The sequence below is a fragment of the Macrobrachium rosenbergii genome, chromosome 54 (assembly GCF_040412425.1).
Source record: "Macrobrachium rosenbergii isolate ZJJX-2024 chromosome 54, ASM4041242v1, whole genome shotgun sequence".
Classification (NCBI taxonomy): Eukaryota; Metazoa; Arthropoda; class Malacostraca; order Decapoda; family Palaemonidae; genus Macrobrachium; species Macrobrachium rosenbergii.
This window is the reverse complement of record NC_089794.1, coordinates 38,600,698-38,624,028: the sequence shown is the minus strand read 5'-3', so window position 1 is coordinate 38,624,028 and position 23,331 is coordinate 38,600,698. Positions and strand designations below refer to the sequence as shown.

The 23,331-nt window shown below is 37.6% G+C and overlaps 1 protein-coding gene across 5 annotated transcripts in view; it reads left to right on the top strand.

Moving 5' to 3' along the window:
• The window catches only part of LOC136834992 (probable cytochrome P450 CYP44), a 144,239-nt gene that overhangs the window by 74,539 nt on the left and 46,369 nt on the right, over positions 1-23,331 (top strand). For all 5 annotated transcript variants that reach the window (XM_067097987.1, XM_067097988.1, XM_067097985.1 and 2 more), the window contains one exon: positions 11,957-12,123. In XM_067097987.1, the coding sequence (XP_066954088.1) occupies positions 11,957-12,123 (167 nt within the window). The remainder of the gene's footprint in view (positions 1-11,956; positions 12,124-23,331) is intronic.

Genomic DNA, 23,331 nt, shown 5'->3' with positions numbered 1-23,331 from the left:
TAAACCAAGAAAAACCCTGTAAAAATGCTTATACCTGAGTATTTTAATAGTTTTATCACAAAAAGGGCATTTATTCATGAAAATTATATGAAAATACAGTAATTAGTGAATATTTCTCAGTGAAAAATACCGCGAATGGGCGAATTTTCCGCAAATGATGGCTAGACATGTACCACAGAGAAACCCGCGAATGTGTGAGTCCACAAAACATGAGAACGCGAATACTGTATTGGAGATGCAAGTCAGTTTTCACTATGTTTTACCTTTGCAATATTGAAACAATGTATAAAAAATGCAGTACATTAGGCCCATTATTCGCAGCTGGCATGGTATTGGGGGACGTATGATAGGAGGAATGCCTTCGAGTTCTTCAATCCACTGTCCTGGAGTAACGTTTTCTTGGGAAGTCAGGGGGTACTGTGTTGTGAGTGCCCACCAGTCATTGGTTTTTCTGGTCTGGCTGGATTACTTTTTATTGTGGTGTAGGATAAAATTTATCTGGTCATATTTTGTTGTACTGCACCCAGGCAAGGGCACACATATATACTGTAGGTATATACAGTATATGTTTTTATTGGACTGTAAGCTTTGGCAACCTGTGATGTACCCCTGTGTTGCAAAGCCCCCACTAGAGTAGAGGCGACTCTTGGCTCTACCGCCACTCCACTACAGGTTGAGAGGAGCTCCAACCAGAGGAAGTATCTACCTGCTGTAGCTCCCTCACAAGGTAAGGTTACAACAAGCATTTCACGATGCTAGCTAATTTTCTGTTTCAAATTCATCTCCATCTCTGAGTGTTTTTGAGTAGTATATGTCCATGTTATCCCACCTCCTTTCAGTGTGGGATTCAGCTATGTAATTATTTGGTAAATTACTTATATAAAAATGACATTTTTATAATAAAGTTTTTTATATACTTACCAAATAATTACATGATCGGAGCCCTCCCTCCTCCCCTCTCATAGACAGAGGGCATAAACGAATTGAGCTCTTTAGCTGTGTTGTACCTATTCTTCCCGAAAGTGGGTGGGGCAAGCTACCTATACCCAAAACAAAAGAGCTCTACCGCAATTTTTAAATTTTGAGCTGCCATGTAAAGTAGAAACTAATAGCTATGTAATTATTTGGTAAGTATATATAAAACTTTATTTTAATATAAAAATGTAATTTTTATTTGATTAAAATATTGTAAATTGCCTTTTCTTTAGAAACTACTGCTGCAGCTTGGGAACTCAACTTAATCTTGCCCACTTAAATTTAGATTCAGATTAATTATAAGTACAGTACTGTAGTGGGTTTTGCAGTAAAATAGAATATATATAATTATTCATACAAACCCATTTCTTATAGTACTGCAAATTTTCACCTTGTAACCTCCCTGATTTTTCACTACAGTGTTTTGTACACAGGTGACATGAAGAATGAGGTTTACTGCTGGGAACCATGTGAACCTACTTCAGTATGTTCATTTTGGTTGGCTAACTTTTATTTTCCTTTGGATGGGGACTGAAATGTCAAGAGTTAATTTATAGAACATAATGGGATTAGTATAAAGAGTTGTGTGAGGAAATTTTGATTTTGGAAAATAACATATTACCTAAACAGGTTCATTTGTTAAAAAATGAAAAGTGGAAAGGAGTTGATTAGCAAAAAATGTAGGTAGCATCTGGGATTTCAAGAATATAGGGAACTCTTGTTCACACACATGAAGAAAAAGACTGTTACTTAAGATGCTGGGACCTGCCCACTGACATGCAGTGCTACCTGCTGATTGCTGTTTTCTTAATCCTTAATGGATGGATCCCCTCAATAGAGGATCTAAAACGGGTTTTGGGTGGTGGACAGATTCCCTCTGAGGAGTATTAATATTACTCACCATACGATTTGGCTGTATCGAGCGGGAAAGAGTTTCCAATACATCAATGGCCCATAAATGAATTGTGGCAACTAAAGAATTCAGCTCAGCTCAGCTCAGTCGTGGACGTCTCATGGAATTTAGTATTGTTCTTTGCTTGAAGGGGGAATATCTTGCTCCTTTCTCTCCTATGACACCTTTTTATTTATTTGCTCATAAATATACCGAGGGATTGCTGTTGGTTTTAGTTCGTATCTTTTATGATATGATGTCAGTTATAATTGTAATTTTGCAAAGAAATATTAGAAAAAAAACATGTATAAATCCAAAAAAAGTTACTGCATTTCCCCATCTCGGTAAATTTACATAAATATTTTACAACAAATATGCTCAGAATTTGTTACTGATTTTATTTCTTATGTGTTATGATACTGTGTGAGCTCTAATTATAATTTTACAAAATAAAATAAAATAAATTATTAGAAAAAACATGTAACTACTTGGTAAAATTTATGAGGGTTGTAAATAGTCACTTTCAGGTTCCTGTAGAAGGTAGGGAAAATTTTTTAGAATTTTTTTTCTTATAACATGTGCATTTATTATATGCACATCTTCGCTTTCCATTGATGTGTTTTTTCTTGAATTGGCCAATCTTAAAGTTTGCCTGGTCTGGGTGGTTGCATGATATGTAATTAGCCCGTCCCTTAAGGGCTAAGGTCCGTCTACACTATTAGTGGCACCTAAGGTGCTGGAGCATGCAACTCAACAGTTTTGAAGGATGGTGGTGAAGCATGGCAGAGACCACTGACCAGCAGTTTGCCTGTCATACTGTGCTGACTCCCCCTACGTTCTCCCCTATCCATATCTCAGTGTTGCTACCTTTATTTTTGTTTGCGGGTGTATGCGTTACAATGTCTGTTGTATTATAGTACACCTGTCATTAAGTGACTTGTGTAATGTTTTGTGGTTAATGAAACACATGAAAATATTGCATTGTAAATGTTTTGTACATGTATATATAGGTTAATAAAACCATGACATTTTCAAACGTAAATTTCTTTTCCTAATTGAAGCAGCATCATTATAAATATAGTAGGGAAAAGGATGTTGCAAGTTTACATTAATATTTCAAACTGAACATCTTTAACCAACTCAGGTATACACTCACCATTTCTGGAGTATCAAGAGATGATGTGTTCTCTCTTTGAATTTCTTCGTCACTGAGATATTCAAGGTATTTGAAGCACCACAACTTGAGTTCATATACGTCATCAGTGCCAGCACCTGACTTCTTGGATGTCACAAACATCTTCGATTCCTTATTGTATTGGCTATGCAAGGTGTTTAGTTTTTTCTTGACTGTTTCAAAGGTGCATTTAGCATTGATTTCCTTCTTGTTTTTAGATTTTTTTTCTTGTATCCAGCACATTTTACCTGCTATAAGCAGGGATGTTCCCTGTATTTCTCAGTTAGGTGTAATGTCAGGTTTCTTGTCCATTCAAAGGGTATATTGCTAACAGTGGGCACAGCTGAAGCAGTGAAGTCCATCATTCACTGTGATTGGTCAGGTACTGGCGCACAGTTGTGCCAGATAACATGGGCCATTGTCAACCCTGTGGAATAATACGGTACATCGTACATACATATCAGATACATCCCAGGGATTTGCAGACCATATGCTCCATAACTATCAACATTCTACTGCATAAGCCATACACCAAAGTTAAGTATATCTTAGTTTAACCAGACCACTGAGCTGATTAACAGCTCTCCCAGGGCTGGCCCGAAGGATTAGATTTATTTTACGTGGCTAAGAACCAACTGGTTACCTAGCAACGGGACCTACAGCTTATTGTGGAATCCGAACCACATTATAATGGGAAATGAATTTCTATCACCAGAAATAAATTCCTCTTATACACCAGAACATCTGGCATGGAGATTAACTGTTTAGTTCAATGCAGATGTTTGTGTGCATCTGGTAACTGCTAAGTATGTAGCACACAGGTGCCCATGCTTGAATATATAGCTCGCTCATGAACTGCCTCGGTCAGGGATGGTGCTTCAGTTGTTCGCGTCTACACTATCATTTTCCACGTACTCACCGTTACCTAAGTTAAGTATATCTTAGTTTAACCAGACCACTGAGCTGATTAACAGCTCTCCTAGGGCTGGCCCGAAGGATTAGATTTATTTTACGTGGCTAAGAACCAACTGGTTACCTAGCAACGGGACCTACAGCTTATTGTGGAATCCGAACCACATTATGATGAGAAATGAATTTCTATCACCAGAAATAAATTCCTCTAATTCTTCATTGGCCGGTTGGAGAGTCGAACGCTGGGCCAACAGCATGCTAGCCGAGAGCTCTACCCACCCTCCCAACTCCAAAACCACAGGTGCCACTGGTAGTGCTGACGGGCCTTTGTTAAGAAGGACTGAAATAATTAACGGTAGTAAACCCCCCTTATTCGCATTCTCACAATTCGTGGACTCACCTGTTCGCGGGATTTCCTTTGGAAAATATCTATTAATTACTCGCAAAAAAATCGGCAATTCGTGGACTTTTTCATTGAGAAATATTCACTAATTAGTATATTTTGATGTTATTTTCATGACTAAATACATTTTTTATAATAAAAAAATTATTTACTAATTTTCAAATGTTAAGATTAATAATAATAATAACAATAATAATAATAATTAATAATAATAATAATAAAAATAATAATAATAATAATAATAATAATATAATAATAATAATAATAATGGCAGAAGACCCTATTTTAATCCTTAAGGGATGGATTGATCCTCAGTGTGAAGTAAAACAGGTTTGGGGAGGTGGACGGATTGAGCTTCAGTGTGAAGCAGAATTACACACAACCACTGTTATGGTAATAATGATTCGAAACAAAGGTGCCAATACTTCTATATGCTATAAATTCACTAATGGCAACTTTTATACAGACGTGAGAGTTAGGCCAGTATCAGTAATGCTTGTGACTTCAAGGGGGAAAGTACTGCATCTCTCTCTCTCTCACGTGACTCTTTTTGTAAATTTGCTTGTAAATATAAAAAGGGGTTGCTGTTGTTTTTTGTTTTTGTCTTTTACGACGTCCTCGACGTCCTTATCTACAAGACCAAAGATGGCCCAGGAACATCTGTTTATGCCAAGCAGACTAGCTTAGGCCTTTGTCTGAATGGAGACAGCGAGTGGCCTGCGAGGTCTAAGAACACCACCATCAAGACCTATGTGAAGAGGGCCCTTACTCACTGCTCTACTTGGCAGGACACCCACTGAGAACCCGATCGTGTTTCCCAGAGTCTCATTAACAGCGGGTACTCCAACAAGCAAGTAAACAGAGAAATACGTGCAGCGCTGGATCAATGGTACGATAACTGAAAATTTATTCCCCACTGTAGTTGACACCAAGCTGGACCTTGTCGTCTGCTATCAAAATCGGTGCTCGAGAGATTTAATCATGATAAATAACCCAACCCCGCCAACAAGAGATCCTCTGAAACGAACTGATGTGGTCTACCAGTTTTAATGCCCCATCCATGGATGTCTCGGCTCATACATTGGTATGACCACTATGAAACTGTCGAAGAGGATTTCATGTCACGCACAAGAAGGAGCAATAAAAATCCATATCAGAAACTCACACCAGATGCCATCTCCTGTGATGGAATTATCAAGAACACCACAATAATTGGGACGTCTATGACTACTAGAGGTGCTCCTCATCCAGCAAGAGAAGCCCTCTCTGAAAACGACTCAGGAAGTGCTCTTCCTCCCTACAAATATCAGAAGGACAATAATACCAAGACCTGTGACCAACACCAGAACGAGCAACACCCCCGGCCTAGAAACACCAGATCAGAAGAACAATCTTGCCACCAATAGGGAATAGACGCAGAACACCGGGCTGTGATGTCACGCAATGTCAAGCACCAGGGCAGTGATGCCACATCCCTATCCTGCTGGTCAGTGAGACTGCAGCAGCGTGACCTTCATACCTGAAAAGTTGGCTGAAGAAAGCTTTCACCAGACAATAGGTGGCGAGCAACTTGCCTCGACCAATCAAAATTCAGCATGAGGCCTACCCCCTGCTGACCCCCAAATATATATTGAGTAGACCCGACCATCAACATCACTCTACTCCTATCCTCAGCCGTGAACATACTCAGTTGGGACTGGGAGAAACGTTGGTGAAATACAGTAACTGTATACTCTAATCGACAAATACCTACATTGTAGACAACTCTACGGACCATGTCCTCCATGTTTAAATATAGGAATATGTGCAGTCCGTGAACTTTCACTATTTCCCTCCTAAAGATGAATAACATTGGAACGTTACTCGTCTGATGCAGTAGCAGAGAAAAAGCAATACTATACCTGTAATTAGAAAAATAGAGAAGACTCTATGCAAATTAAATGCAGCTGATGCAGTAATTTCATTCACTAATACTAATAATAATAAGAATAATAATATCTTTTGTTAAAGAGGATGGCAGCATCAGTGGAATTGATTTTATACAGTAATACCTCGAACTTGCAAGATTCAAGTTGCACGAATTCACAGATGCACAAATTTTTCATTGGAACCTAACTAATGGTCATACACGAGTTTTTCACAGACACGCAAACATTTGTGAACACTGAGAAACCCAGCAAACGTGTTTGCTTAATTTTTTTATGTAATTTGTAAGTTTTCAAGCTTTTTATGTGTAAGTTAAATAACATTAAATATTAAAAGTAATAATTTCTCTCTCTCTCTCTCTCTCTCTCTCTCTCTCTCTCTCTCTCTCTCTCTCTCTCTTTCTAGTGAGATGAATTTTTATGGTACTTGTATACAGGTATGTTTAATTGTATGATAAATAAACTCTCTCTCTCTCTCTCTCTCTCTCTCTGTGTCTGTGTGTCTCTCTCTCTCTCATAAAAATTGCACTCTCTTAAGTAAGTAATAACAACTGTCTCTAAGGACAACTCTCTCTCTCTCTCTCTCTCTCTCTCTCTCTCTCTCTCTCTCTCGTTCGAAGTTAGCCAACCTATGTATTTCAGCACTGTTTCTCTGTATGTCTTTAACTGTATAGTAGATAATTTTGAATTGATCTAATTTTACCTGTACTGTTTACAAACTGTAAATGTGCCTTTCTAAAACATAGAGACATAGAGCATTTCAGGACATGGAGCATTTCAAAACAAAATTAGTACTTATTACAGTATTAGGTAAATCATTTATTTATCATACAAAACAAATAAACATACCATAAAAATTCTCTCGTCTTAGAGAGAGAGAGGATTATTATTTTTATTTAATGTTATTATTTAATAAAGTTAATATTAATATTTGAAAATTAGTGCTGAAAATAATTATTTTATCATAAAATGTACCCTCTAAAAATATGTGTTGCCACAACATGATCAAATCAATTTCTCTTTTTTTATTCTCTCTCTCTCTCTCTCTCTCTCTCTCTCTCTCTCTCTCTCTCTCTCTCTCTCTCTCTCTCTCTCTCTCTCTAAGACAAGAGAATTTTTAGGGTATGTTGTTTGTTTTGTATGATAAATAGATGATGTACCTAATAATGTAATAAGTACTAATTTTCAAATATAATAATAATAATAATAATAATAATAATAATAATAATAATAATAATAATAATAATAATAATAATAATAATAATAATAATATACTGTAATTACAACATTTATGTATTCCTGTAGCAAGTTATGAAAAATTTTACACAAATAAATTTCAACCCCGATCTTTTCCTGAGTTGGAGCTCGGGGCCAAGGGTGAACCTGTCAAATTTGTCAAATTACATTTGACAGGTTCACCCTCCCCATGAGTTCTGAAAAATTGGGGGTTGAAATTTGTTTGTTTAACATTTTTCATAACTTACTACAGAAATGCATAAATGTTGTAATTACAGTATATTATTATTATTATTATTATTATTATTATTATTATTATTATTATTATTATTATTATTATTATTATATTTGAAAATTAGTACTTATTACAGTATCAGGTAAATCATTTATTTATCATACAAAAGAAATAAACGTACCATAAAAATTCTCTCGTCTTTAGAGAGAGAGAGAGAAAGAATTATTATTATTATTATTTAATGTTATTATTTAATAAAGTTAATATTAATATTTGAAAATTAGTGCTGAAAATCATTATTTTATCGTAAAATGTACCCTCTAAAAATATATGTTGCCACAACATGGTCAAATCAATTTCTCTCTCTCTCTCTCTCTCTCTCTCTCTCTCTCTCTCTCTCTCTCTCTCTCTCTCTCTCTCTCTCTCTCTCCAAAGGGAAGAATGTGAGAAATAGATAGATAGATAAATAGATACTTAGTTCAGCTCTCTCTCTCTCTCTCTCTCTCTCTCTCTCTCTCTCTCTCTCTCTCTCTCTCTCTCTCTCTCTCCAGGAAAGATACTGCTAATTTGAGTCATATGCACACTTTGTGTGTGCATTTTGTGTTTTAAAAATATCTATTAAAGGTAATGCGTCTTTGGAAGACAAAAAACAAGCATATAAATTTTTTTGTTGTCGGTTGTTTAAAGAAAAATGGATTAACATTCCTCAAGAGATTAAAGAGATAAATCTCTCTCTCTCTCTCTCTCTCTCTCTCTCTCTCTCTCTCTCTCTCTCTCTCTCTCTCTCTCTCTCTCTTGCCTGTGCCAGCACAAGGGTTAGAAGTATGTATGTATATATTTTTAAGGTACTAATGTTTAAGATGACTTTGAGATGATATTAATAATATAATTTCAAAGATTAATACAATAATAATTTAAGGTATATTTGATGTAGGATGATTCTTTAAGTATACATTTGGTATTTGAACTTTCAGGATAGGCAGTTATAAGCATTTTTACAGGAGAGGGCGGGGGTTGCTCTAAGTATTTGCAGATATTAACAATTTGCGAGGGTGTCTGGAATGCATCCCCTGTGAATGCAGGTTGTTTACTATAACAGGCTGGTGGCAAGACACAAAAAAAATCTTTGAGAAAGGCTGGACACCCACCTTCAAATCAGGTGCACATTAAAATGGGGAGCATTGGTAAGTTCCTTGAACAATAGGGAGTTGGCCATGTTGTTTGGTGCAACTGTTCTTTTTTGTAACATTTGGTTCCTGTACCAGATACCTGTTGCACAATCAAGTATTTGTTCCTATGGGGGTAGAAATGCTATGTCATTCCTATATGGAGTATCCTACAGTGCATGCACTGGATCAGTTGTGAACTGACTAGCTAGGAGGGTAACCTGGTGGAGATGGGGAGAGAGGGGGTTACCTAAGCTCTTGTACCGATGCCATCCATTGTTCCTTCAGCCTTGTTACAATTTGGAGGCCTTGAGTCGCTCTCTTCCCTTACCCGTTATGGACTGGCTGAGTACCCTTATCCGTTGCATTATTTCTTTTGTGACACTGCATATCTGTGTTTTATTGAGTTTTTAGTGTTCTTATTTGTTTTTTGTTGTGTTTGGCCTCATGTGTTCTCTCACATTAAGAATAAACACGACAAACACCACTGCAAAGGTCATGATTGTCCTTGTAACTGATTCATATCTTCCATTGTGGTAGCTCCTCATTCTTTGTGTGCTTCATATAGGGGCAGGGAACATACATGTCATCATCTACCCTGTGAAGAATGTGATGCTTCGTCTGCTTCCCAGTGGGAGCACTGTGGTAGGAGGCATAGAATGCCTAAGAAGGTAGAGTGGCAGTGTCTGTTCTCACCCTCACTCTGATAGGCTTCCCCTGTGCCCCTTTGGAGTCACATTGGGAAGGTGCTGCCTAAACCTGGCCTCCCTGCTCCCTGTTTCTTTCTCAGGCCAGGACTTCCTCGTGAATAAATCATTCTCCCAGTGACTCTCACGACCGTTCTTGGACATACATGGCCCTCTTGCTCCCCTCATTGCTCTTGGTCACCTGCTCTTACAGCAGTACAGGAGTAGATGGGGCTTCCCTTATTGCTTTTCTGTGGGTTCCTGTAAGAGAGCTCGTTTGCTTTTACCTCATTCTGGGTGTGCACCTTCTCCCCTGACAAAGTGGGGCCACTCCTGCTCCCAAAAGAGACCTCCAGCCCCTTCCTTTTTCTGTACTCTTCTTTTGCCTCGACCCCAGGAGGAGGCTGACCATAGCATTGCTGCCACATGGTCCCCTCCACGTTCTTAGCCCCACCCCCAATCTGACCCCTCCGCAGACTCCTTGGTAGGGGCTCCCTTGGGCTGTATTCCGACATTTTCTCTTTGCCTGTCACCTCTGAAGGCCACTCCTTTGGCAGGACAGGAGCAAATACAGTATCAGACACCACCCCACCCCCTTGGAGGCAGTGGGTGCCTGTGTGGTAGGAGAGCCTTAGGGCACTGAGGGAACCGCAACCCTGGAGGCTCTTCCTGCTGATCTGGAGCCATGGTTGCAAAAGGTTATTATGCTCATACGTGAGCTTAATGATCTCGGAGAGGTGACCACAGCGTAAACTTTGCCAATGATTTCATCCTCGAGGGTGGTTGGTTCCACCCTGGAGGTGAGACCTTCGGCATGGTTACAGTGGTCAGAGTTATACAGTATCATGAAGTTTTGGCCATGGTGAATTACCTGATCTGTGGGTCAGACAGTTCACTTGCAGCCAGCAGATTGGGTAAACTACTTAACCTTCCTCTGACCAGGCAGAACTATTACTCATGTAAGGTTCGTAGGACACTCACTTCAAGTCGATCCAGCGTTGTCATCCCACAAATACAGTAACATACCAACATACCTCTTGAGATACTTTGTTCACAGGGGCTCTCCTTTAACTTCACCGAGGTGAAAAACTTGAAATTGGTGATCATGTCTGCAGTTCACGCCACCTCTTGGCTGAACCTTTGGCAGTGTGCTATCACTACTTTGAAGATGAAAGAGCTCCTTGCAGAAGTCTGGTATTAGGTGAGGTGTTTGGTAGTTTCAGGTAGCAAGGCACTCACTTTTTAGCCCACCAAGTCACCAATGCAATATTTTGGCCACTTTAATTCTTCATAGAAGGGAATGTCCTCTCTCTGGTGTCAAAACAGGTGACACACAAGAGCTTATGCCCATTATGAAGTGGTGCATTCTTAGGGTCACAATTTTACTTTTCCCTTGGGAAAGTGGAAGTGGCCATGAAAATGAAAAGGAAGATCCCTGAAACACCTTTATCGCACAGGTGGCCACCTTCAAGCCATCGAAGGGAAGCAGAGCACATCTAGCAGGTATGTCAGGTGCCATAAAATCTTTGACGTTGAGGGTTTCAGAGGAAGACTCAGTCCCAGAAACCCTGACAGGACACAGCCCCTTCTATCTTTTGGCCCACCTTTCAGGAATAACCAAAAAGAGAAGGCAGAGGAAAGAAAAAAGGCAGTAGCTGCTGAGAGTGGCCCCTTCTGTAGTGAGGTGAAGTAGCAGTGTTTCTTTTGCTACTTTGCTTTGCAAGTTGTAGTAGGTCACTGGGCTCCCCTGGTGGGTACTCATCCTCTGCCACAGGCACTACCTCCCACGTAAGGGGTGAGTGTCCATATGTGAAAGGCGTAGGGTTTGTATTTATCCCTGTAGGAACAAATGACAAATTTTTAAGGTAATTTACATTTTTCCTAGGTATACAATCCATAGCATTTCATATATGTTTGATTCATCTCAACCACTCGGCTACATTTTTCTACTGCTAAAGGAACAGTGGATGGAGTCGGTAGGAGTGTGTGGATAACCCCCTCTCTCTCCCCATCTCCACTTGGTTACCCTCCCTGTTAGTTAACAGCCAGTCCAGTGCATACACTGTAGGATATTCCATAAGTGAAAGGCTTCAGTTTGTATGCCTAGGAAAATGCTGATTACTTTTAAAGTTTTGTCATTTTAGGTGAGTGGGTTTGTGATAAATAAGATGTGGAATAGTTAATAAGATATAGTACAGTATATGGAAAATGAATGTGTCATTAATCTGTTATCCTTTATTTTTTATGATTTTATGGTAGTCTTTTGTATACTGTAATTATGTTAATGAATATCTTTTGATTGTTATAGTGATAATAAGTAAACTGATATTTGTTGATAATTTTGTGTTACAGACAGCACCCACTCTCCTTGGTAACCTGCACTGCCTGGCACTAAACCCAAAAGCACAGGATCGCTTGTATCAAGAAATTATGACACATGTTGATCCCGATGCCCCCATCACTCTCCATACAGTCAACAAATTACATTACATGAAAGCATTCGTCAAGGAAGTCTTCAGGTATTTTCATTATGTGATTGAATGATTTTTCTTAGTAATTATGATTGTTTATTTGTAAGTTCAAGGTATGCTGTATGTGATGATTGAACTTAAGAAGGAAGATATAATGCAGATTACATTCTTAGGGAAGAGAATATTTAGAAAACATTAAAGAACTGGAAATTGAAATGAGGAGCAGTTCCTAGATGTCTTTGAAACTTCTTCTTGGCCATTTACTCTTCATTTTGTCTTCAGTATACATTTTGTTTGTGATGTTATTCCTGTTTTTTGAGTGTTGTGGGTACTAAGGAGTCGTTTTTTGAGTGTTGTGGGTACTAAGGAGTCCTTTTTTTAGGGTTCTTTCACTCAAGGCACGTAGAAAGGTAAGTCAAGTGTGTAAGTAATTTGCTATAAGTTGGTTGCCATGTGTAAACATTTTATTTGCTGAAAAATCTTGTTCAAGTTAGATAAGAAGCAAGTTACCATGCAAACTGAAATGCAAGGGAAGTTAACGGCCAGTGATTCTATTATGAGGCAACTTACCAATCTCCCTCACCATTGAGAGTCTAGTGGCTGCTTCCTTGGCGTGTTTAAATAGGTATTTGTGGTTACTTGTTCACCAACCTATGTCATATAGCCACCTTGTTTATAGGATTTCAGGATTTTTACTGAGAAATGGTAATTTTACATCGGTCTAGTCCGAATTTTTATTGAGAAATGGTAATTTTACATTGGTCTAGTTCGAATTTAGGGTCATTTTGACATTAACGCTTGATCCTGTTTTAGGATAAAATGGGTATTTTATTAATAAACTACATGTATGTAAAATGAATTTCCTATGTGGCTACCCAAGAAGTTTTTAAATGATTGAGTATAAAAAGTCACATATACGTAAGTTTAACTTTGGTATATGTAATATATTTTAATTAATTCTTCTAGTATTACTAGTCATTTAATGTGATTATTACAAATTAGTGTCAATAATGTAAATTGTTTTATAAGAAATTTTACATTTATACTGTATCTCTGTTGGTTTTTTATTTATCTAGTTTTATTTAATTTCTGTATGCATTAATTTTAGTGTTTTGTTTTATATTCAGTACTTATATTAAGTAATGTAGATGTTTCATGGAATTCAGATTTCCTTATGATTGTATGTTTATATGTGCCACCAGCTGTCTTACCCTTTACAGGTATTAAACCTAAGCATAGTGATAAACCAGTAATGAACTGTAAATATTAACTTGTATCCTTCCTCCAGTAGCTACAGTTCATTCACCGCTATAGTTCATTCACTAGGTATGTAGTTCTTTGTCAAAGCCGCTGGGTAGTTTCCCCAGTCTGATTTCATGTTTTACTATTTTTTTAAATTTTTATTTTGTAGTATTTAGTATTTCTTATAAACATCACTATTTAGTTGTAGTGCTCTTATTATTGATTTAGCTCTTTCTTATTAGCCATATGTAGAGCTCCCGTTTTTATTATAGACTACCCTTACTTCCTTATATCATCAAAGTACTGTACAGTATCGTGTTTAATATTGTTCTATCTTACTCTGGTGCATGTGGCATGTGTTATGTAGTGACTGACACGTTAACCTTTTGTTTATATTCATTTTCTTCTTGTACCATTTGTTTCATTATCATGACTTCTTCATCATGGACCTAATTTAGTTTTCATTTCAATTACTCAGTTTAAAAGTGGTTTTGAATGTTTCTGTATGGAAGGGTTAACAGTGGAAGTTGTGGTTAGGTTTTCTGCTAAAGTCATTAAGGATTCATGTTTAGTCATAAATTGCAGCTGCAGTATCACTTATAGGTTTAGCTTTTGTTACAAAGATGATTTATTCTTACAAAATTATTCATTTACTGTTGAAGTTGTAATTACACTGAAACCTCACGTTAACAGATTTAAATTCATCAGAATTTGTCACCTACTATCAGGTATGTGAAAGTTCGGAAAAATAAAAACCACATTTCATACTTAATGGAATGATTAAGTAAGCTTGCTAAACATAACAAATGCAACTGATACTTGCCTTCATGGTGACATGGCGCAGGTGTGTTTTAGCTGAATTATTCTCTGGGTGTGTCTGCTGTGCTGCATTTTTCTTTTTGATATGAATGAATCTGTAATCAGACTACTATTGCTAAGGTTTGATTACTGTATTAATATTCTCATTTATAAAATGACTAATTCTTTTATTTGTTGGCCTTAACCCTTAAACGCTGACTGGACGTATTTTAAGTTGACAAAAATTGTCTGTCGGGTGCCAAGTGGACGTAAAATACGTCAATTACAAAAAGTTTTTTTAAATATTCGCAGAAAAATAGTTATAGGCCTAGTTTGCGAAAGATTTTAAATCATGCGCTTTGAGGGATGCTGGGAGTTCACGGATCATGCTGTTGTTTTGTTTACAAGCGTGACCCAGCTGCACATGCGTGAATTTCTTTCTTCTTGCACTACAAAGCATCAGCGACGCATCTGCGGAGAGCGATTTCTCGACACATTCGTGTTTTGCAGAACTTGTGCGAGTGTTAGCATATTTGTGACGCAATAGGACATTTGCAGAGATGTCCCAACGTCGTCAGGACCGTGAAAGGCGCGTATTGCCTGTTGGTAGTGAGCGTGTGAGGCAAGTTTTAGATTTGGATGCTGGAGAGGGACCAAGCACCCAAGGTGACCCAGCTTTTCAACGCCGTGTTGTGCGGCCACGTGTGGCCGAAAGGGACCAAGGACCACATCCTGTGCCTTTTACGACCCCTAGGAAGCATCGGGGTGTCCTGAGGGGCATTCATAAGCATTTGGGAGGCCTCCAACAAAAGGACATTGATGAGTACTTGTTGGAGCTCGATCGAGAGCAGGTGGAAAGTCCTCATTTTGATGGCAGTTGGTCATCTAGTGACGAGGACATCACGCCCGATGTCAGTGATGACGAGTATTTGCCCCCAATGTCCGTACGAGAGCCAGAGCATGAAAGTGAACTGGAGTTCAGTGGTTTCGGTGCTTATGAGGGAGAGTCTGAGGAGGAGGAGGAGGAGGCACCGATTGTGGCTGGTGGGGACGAGACAGAAAGTGATGGTGAAAGTGAGGGAGATGGGCCAGTGGGGAGGGTGGGAGTGCGAAGTTGTGCCCGCGCACGGGCCCGTAGAAGATCGCAACGTCACGGCAGCTTAAGTGAAGGCCGTTCATCTAAAAGTGATGAAGGGTGTTTGGAGGACCCCACCCCACCTAACACGCACCCATTCAGGGCAGCACCTGGACTGACCGTCCCTGTGCCTCTCACTGCACTGGGGTTCATTCAGCTCTTCCTTGTGCGGGAATTGCTGGAACACCTCGTTGTAGAGATAGCGGATTACGCTCAGTACTGTACTGCTGTGAGGAACTGCAGACAACGTTGTTGTATCGCTGGCGGGACTGCAACCTCACAGACATGATGCATTTTTTGGGGCTCCACATTTTCTTTGGAATGATGCCTGCTGCCGACGTCAGGCAATATTGGAGGCAGAATTTTTTTTTTTTTAAGTACGCCCAATGTGCCCGGCATTATGCCCCATGATAGTTTCCTGGCGTTGGACAGGTATTTCAATGCCTTCAACCGAAGGGCCATACCCTGGAATAACCCAGATCGCCTCATCTTAGTCCGCCCAGTGTTGGACTACATTCGTGAACGGTGCCAGTTTCTCGTGGTTCCTTCCAAGAACCTTTCTTTGGATGAGGGTACGATGCCATACAAAGGGCGTCTAAGCATAAAAGTGTACAACCCCAAGAAGCCAAAGAAATATGGTGTGAAGTTATTTTTTATTACGGAATCCAACACTGGATACGTCGTGGACTTCTCTGTATATTCCGGGGTCTTCTCCATGCTGCGTGACACTGTCTTCGGTCTTGGGGATTGTTTCTGTAACCAGGGATACCACCTGTTTATGGATAATTATTATAACTCGGTAGCCCTGCCCAGGAACTGTATGAAGCAGGTGTGCACGTCAGTGGTACCCTTCGGTTGGTGTGCGGGGCCCCGAATGTCCTCAAGAGGTTCGCTAGCCAGCCGCAACATCTGGCAAGAGGAGAGCCAGAGTGGCGGCGGAAGGGAGATGTCTTTGTCATCTGTTGGAAGGATGGTCCGACTCGTGCCCATGATTACAACCAGTCATGAGCCCATCCAAGAAGAGGTCGTTCAGCGGAAGAAGACACGTCGGCAGGGCCGAGTTACATATGAGGAGTTTCGTGTCCAATGGCCTACCGTCATTGGGCACTACAATAGGCACATGGGAGGAGTTGATCTCTGTGATCAACTCATCCAGTATTATCCCTAGGAGAACCAGGAGGTGGACACAGAAGCTGCTCAAATACCTCCTTCAGTTGGCCCTCCAGAATGCCTACATCCTCTACTGTGGGTATAATTTTGACACCCGGAGGTTGTCCCACATCCAGTTTCTCGAGGTGGCCGGGAATACCCTCATAAACTTTAAGCCTGAGGAGTGGCCTTCCAACACCGCCCCCCTGCCCTGAGAGGATAGGGCAGATGTTGCTAGGAGGGCCAACCTCGGTCGTTCTGCTCCTGCCGACGCCGCCCTTGCTGCTGCTGCCCTTGATGATGCCGACCCTGCTGATGCCACCGCCCCTGCTGTCCCTGTCCTTGCTGCCGCCCTCCTTCACATTCCAATGTCCCGTCGGGTAGTGGACCCTGTGTGTCGGCTGCAGGCAGGGGATCACACACTGGAGCCCCTAGGGCGTAAGCAGAAACGGTGCCGGGTGTGCCATATGAATGGCAGAAGAAGAGACACCCGGTTCGTCTGTCACACCTGCAAGGTAGCACTTTGCAGGATCGGGGAGTGTGACCGCAAATACCACACTGCGGTCATATATTGGAGTGCGCCTATCCGAGGGACACCGGAGGGTGCAGCGGACCACTGAAGGGCGGCCCATCTGCAGTAAGCGCGTGTGTCTCCCTCCCCCACCTGTACCTCGTCATGTCGAGAGGAAAAAAATGCAAGACTCTTCAATGGAGGAGGGAGAAAACAAGAATAAAACGAAGAGTCAGGATTATGAGTGAGTATTCTGCATTGATTTTATATTTAATTTTATATTTATTATTAGTTTTTATATATCTGTATTTATTGGTGTTTTGTATATTATTTTGTTTTATGAAAAAAAAAAGTTTTTCACCTGCATTCCTTTTAGTTATGTATTCGTACCAAAATAAAAAAAATATATAATATATATATATGTGTGTGTATGTATGTATGAATCTGGTGTGTGTGTGTGTATATATATATATATATATATATATATATATATATATATATATATATATATATATATATATATATATATATATATATATATATATATATCCCGGTTCTGACGGTTCCGACTTGCGTTATATATATGGCGCTTTTCAAATATATTCATCAGAAATTATTTCCTGGCTTATATATATATGTTATATATATATATATATATATATATATCCACGGAAGAAATATGGCCCCAAAATGGCAGAATAATCATAATTTGAAGTTTTTTTGATATATAAACTCAATAATAATACAGTTTACATCATTTTCAATGCATAGAGCATTAAAAGTAAGGTTTTCTTATGATTTTTGACGATTTTCGACGATGTTCCAGCTTTCTGCGATTTTCGGGTTCTGAGCCGCAGAACGGAACCTTAAACGGGGCGCCGTATATATATATTATATTATATATATATATCAATATATATATATATATATATATATATATATAAATAATTATTATATATAATTAATATATATATAATATATTATATATATAAATATATAATACAAAATATATATATATATATATCATTATATATATATATTATATATAATATATATAAATAAATATATATATATAAAAATATATATACATATCTATAACAATCATATCATTTATATATATATATTATATAATATAATAAAAGTATATAGCAAATATATATATATAAGCAGCAGCCGGGGGTCTGTGGCGCTGGGTCGGGCCGACTGATCAAAGAAACACACTTTTGCTATCCGTGTGTCATTAATTATATATGCCGACGGATAGGTTTTTAAAAAAGCAAAGTGTTACAGACTACCCCATACAAAAATGGGAAAAAGCACAAATACACACACAAAACAAAGCCACTACAACACCTTCTAAAAACATAACAAACATCTCACATTTTGAAATATTACCAGCGCAACAAATTCGCTGCTGGGAAGAAAGGGCATTGGGTGGGTATGATACATGAAACCGCTATATGGGTCGAAAAACGCGATGTCAGGCAAAAAATCTAACAGTCTAGACTATTCAATCATTTACCTTCATTTTGCCAACAAACGAAAAGTCCTTCAAAAGCACAATATTTCGATTTATGGTGAATTTTAAAAAACACGTTTTCCTTCCCTCTGAAGAATGCTAACTCTGCTGAAAATCCTGGCATTTCTTATAGTCACCTTGTATAATTTTTGCACCGTTTTATATTAGGCGTTACATAAAGTGTTATGCATAAAATATATATGCAATTTATATATATATATATAATAAAAATATATCATGGTTGTAGCTTTATCAGTTTTGAAATATTTTATATAAATCACGATAATACAAAATTAAAATATACGGTCAACTTTGATCGACCGAAATTCGAAAAATTTTTGTAAGCAAAAAATCTAACATTCTAGTAATATTCAATCATTTACCTTCATTTTGCAACAAACGGAGAAGTCTCTGGCACAATATTTCGATTTATGGTGAATTTTTGAAAAAAAGTTTTCCTTCCCTCTGTTCACGCTAACTCTGCTGAAAATCTCGGAATTTCTTCAGTCACCTTGTCGTAATTTTTTGCACCGTTTTCTATTAGGCGTTACATAAAGTGTTAGACATGAAAATGTGTGCAATTTCATGTAGAATACAACAAAAAATAACTCATGGTTGTAGCTTTTATCAGTTTTGAAATATTTTCATATAAATCACGATAAGTGCCAAAATTTAAACCTACGGTCAACTTTGACTCGACCGAAATGGTCGAAAAATGCAATTGTAAGCTAAAACTCTTACATTCTAGTAACATTCAATCATTTACCTTCATTTTGCAACAAACGGGAAGTCTCTAGCACAACATTTCGATTTATGGTGAATTTTTGAAAAAAACGTTTTCCTTCCCTCCGCGCACGCTAACTCTGCTGAAAATCTCAGAATTTCTTTAGTCACCTTGTCATAATTTTTGCACCGTTCTCTATTAGGCGTTACATAAAGTGTCTGTTATACATGACAATGTGGGCGATTTCATGTAGAATACAACAAAAAGTAACTCATGGTTGTAGCTTTTATCAGTTTTGAAATATTTTCATATAAATCACGATAAGTGCCAAAATTTAAACCTACGGTCAACTTTAACTCGACCGAAATGGTCGAAAAATGCAATTGTAAGCTAAAACTCTTACATTCTAGTAACATTCAATCATTTACCTTCATTTTGCATCAAACGGGAAGTCTCTAGCACAACATTTCGATTTATGGTGAATTTTTGAAAAAAACGTTTTCCTTCCCTCCGCGCACGCTAACTCTGCTGAAAATCTCAGAATTTCTTTAGGCACCTTGTCATAATTTTTGCACCGTTCTCTGTTAGGCGTTACATAAAGTGTCTGTTATACATGACAATGTGGGCGATTTCATGTAGAATACAACAAAAAGTAACTCATGGTTGTAGCTTTTATCAGTTTTGAAATATTTTCATATAAATAACGATAAGTGCCAAAATTTAAACGTACGGTCAACTTTAACTCGACCGAAATGGTCGAAAAATGCAATTGTAAGCTAAAACTCTTACATTTTAGTAACATTCAATCATTTACCTTCATTTTGCATCAAACGGGAAGTCTCTAGCACAACATTTCGATTTATGGTGAATTTTTGAAAAAATCTTTTTCCTTACCTCCGTGCGCACTAACTCTGCTGAAAATCTCAGAATTTCTTTAGTCACCTTGTCGTAATTTTCGCACCGTTTTCTATTAGGCGTTACATAAAGTGTTATACATGAAAATGTGCGCAATTTAATGTAGAATACAACAAAAAATAACTCATGGTTGTAGCTTTTATCAGTTTTGAAATATTTTCATATAAATCACGATAAGTGCCAAAATTTAAACCTTTGGTCAACTTTGACTCGACCGAAATGGTCGAAAAATGCAATTGTAAGCTAATACTCTTACATTCTAGTAACATTCAATCATTTCCCTTAGTTTTGCAACAAACGGGAAGTCTCTAGCACAACATTTCGATTTATGGTGAATTTTTGAAAAAACTTTTTCCTTACCTCCGCGCACGCTAACTCTGCTGAAAATCTCAGAATTTCTTTAGCACCTTGTCGTAATTTTTGCACCGTTTTCTACTATGCGTTACATAAAGTGTTATACATGAAAATGTGCGGAATTTCATTTAGAATGCAACAAAAAATAGCTCATGGTTGTAGCGTTTTTCAGTTTTGAAATACGAGTATTTCTTATAAATCACGATAAATAGAAAAAATTCGACCTTCGGTCAACTTTAACTCGACCGAAATGGTCGAAAACTGCAATTGTAAGCTAAAACACTTACATTAGAGTAATATTCAATCAATTACCGTCATTTTGCAACAAACTGGAAGTCTCTAGCACAATAATATGATTTATGGTGAATTTTTGAAAAAAAACTTTTTTTACGTCCGCACGTTACGAATTCATGCATCATTTTATGGTAATATTTTCTTTGAGTTGCTTTGATCGTTTTACAATTTGTTATATACCAAAATCATCGCAATTTAGTGTACAATACAACGAAAAAAAATAACTCATTAGCTTTAACCGTTTTGCTCACAGCGCGATTTGTATACAATTATATATGAAATTTTTTTTTGCGCTGTCATATATTCCAATATTTATATATGATAATGATACTTTTTCATTTGTGATGGTTGCATACTAAACTTCAGGCAATAACAAAAAAAGGAGCCAAAAATGAACTCTTAATCTTAAAAACTAAGCGTGCTGTGATTTTTTGAAAAAAACTTTTTTTTCTCTTCGGCGCTAACTCCCAAACCCCGCTGGCATATGGCAGACACTTTTGTAAATAGAGGCTCGGCGTTTAAGGGTTAAGAAGAAAGTTAATTTCAAGTATGTTTCTGATAAATTCATTGCATACACATCGGTATTGTATAATCATTTTTATTTTCTTGGAAAAGGAATTCTCAACTTATAGTATTGTACTGTAGTTCTTAATTAACAATGAATAACACATACAGATTCTGTAAAGTTCAATTCAAATATAAATGCTGCTATATTTTTTATAAAAAAAGGATGTATTTATAAACAATGCACCTGTAATGCGAATCCAAAAGTGATGATGTAAAAATGATTGACATTCTTTTAATCTTAGGATTTTTGATTGACTCAGACTTGAGCTTAATATTGTATATTTCAGTGTTAAGTGGAAAGTTTGTGCATTAAAGTATTAGTTTAATGTGTGCAAAATATATATAGATATTAGATTAGAAAAGGTTGAATAATGCAGCAAATCACGATAAAATTACTTTTAAAGTTTTGTAATGTCATCCATGTTTTCAAACAGCGTTACTTTGCTGATCACCTGTGATTCCAATCAAAGTTTGACTTGAGTCTAACATTGCCCTTTTCAGTGTTAGATGGAAAGTTTATGTATGAAAGTGCTGGTTTGTTTTGTGCAGAAATATATATATCGAATATTAAAGTATAAGGTCTTAAAGTAATAAAATACATAAAAAGTCATATATAATACATTTGAATATCTTACTGATGTTTTTGAACAGTTACTTAACCTGTCACCTCATTTGCTGCTGCCAGACCTACTTTTTCTTTATACACGCAATATCCTGACCATAGATTTTTTTCATAATAAATAAGCCCTGCTTACACACACACACACACACACACACATTGCAATGTAAAACGGTAGATACATACAGTACTCAGTAAAAAATTTGCAAACAAATGCACACGCACAAACGCATGCAGTACACAATGTGAATTCTCTCACCTTTTATTCTTATTTGTTTTGTTGCATTCATTACTGAATTTAAGAGTTTACAAGACCCTCCTCTTGTTATGATACATTACAAGAGAGGGTAGAAAAGATGAGACAGATTTTCTTATGATTGGCTGGGGGTATTGTGTAGCCCATACTACTGAGTCTTGGGGTCTTCATTATTTAACATGTTTTGTTGCTTATTTAGAGACGAGATCCCTGAACTGTCTGTTAAGTTGAGGGACCAATGCACTAAGAAGTCAAATTGGAAAAATTTTTGTGTGGTGCCTTGCTGCTTAATTGCACTTACTATGAATGAAAGCAAGGAAACGTAAATAAGCTGTAAGTAAGCCTATTGTTGATAGTTTTACTGCGTACTAGTAACTTAGTTTAACAGCAACGACAGAAGTAGTGAGACAAAATGACTTTGGTAGAGGGCTTTTAGGTCGTGTGATGGGCTGTTGGAGTGGTGCTAAGGAGGCAGGATTGGTGGGAGAAGCAGAGGTGGCAGACAAGTCTGGATTCAGTGATGAAATGCAGGAAGAAAGAGTAGGAATGTTTTCTAACAATTAATCTTTTAGGTTAGTAAATATGTCTTAATTTTTGGCAACAAATTAATGGCTGATGGTTAGAAAGTAAAAATATCCATGATTGCTTTTTCTTGAGTGATTTTTTCTCACAGGCTCTTTATAACCTCTCATTGTATCCTGTAAATTAAATTTAAATGTGAGATCTTATCACAATTAATGTCACATTTTTGTACAAAAACTGGTGCATTGTTGATTAAGGTAAAAGCTCTAATAATTTTTGTATGTTAGATTCTTTCACTTTTTCACTCTACGTTTGTTACACATTTTTTTAGACTATTCTGTAACTGTAATAAAACCAACTCCTCATTTGTGAGATCTTGGTTTTGAGCCTAAGACTTTATGACAACCTTTTCATCCACTTCTTGAAATACTGCTCTCTTAGCCAAAACAGCGATAGCTGTCAAATTTCTGTCACTAATTATTTGTTAGAAGCCATAAAAATCATACTGTACACTGCTTCAGGACATAGCTTTTTCCATACTCCATTTCTAATTGACAGCGTTAACCTATATATAACATTTTCCAGATTCAAAATTGCCATCTTCATGTTATATTTCTTTGATAGTGCACCTTTCACACAAGGATTCTTCAA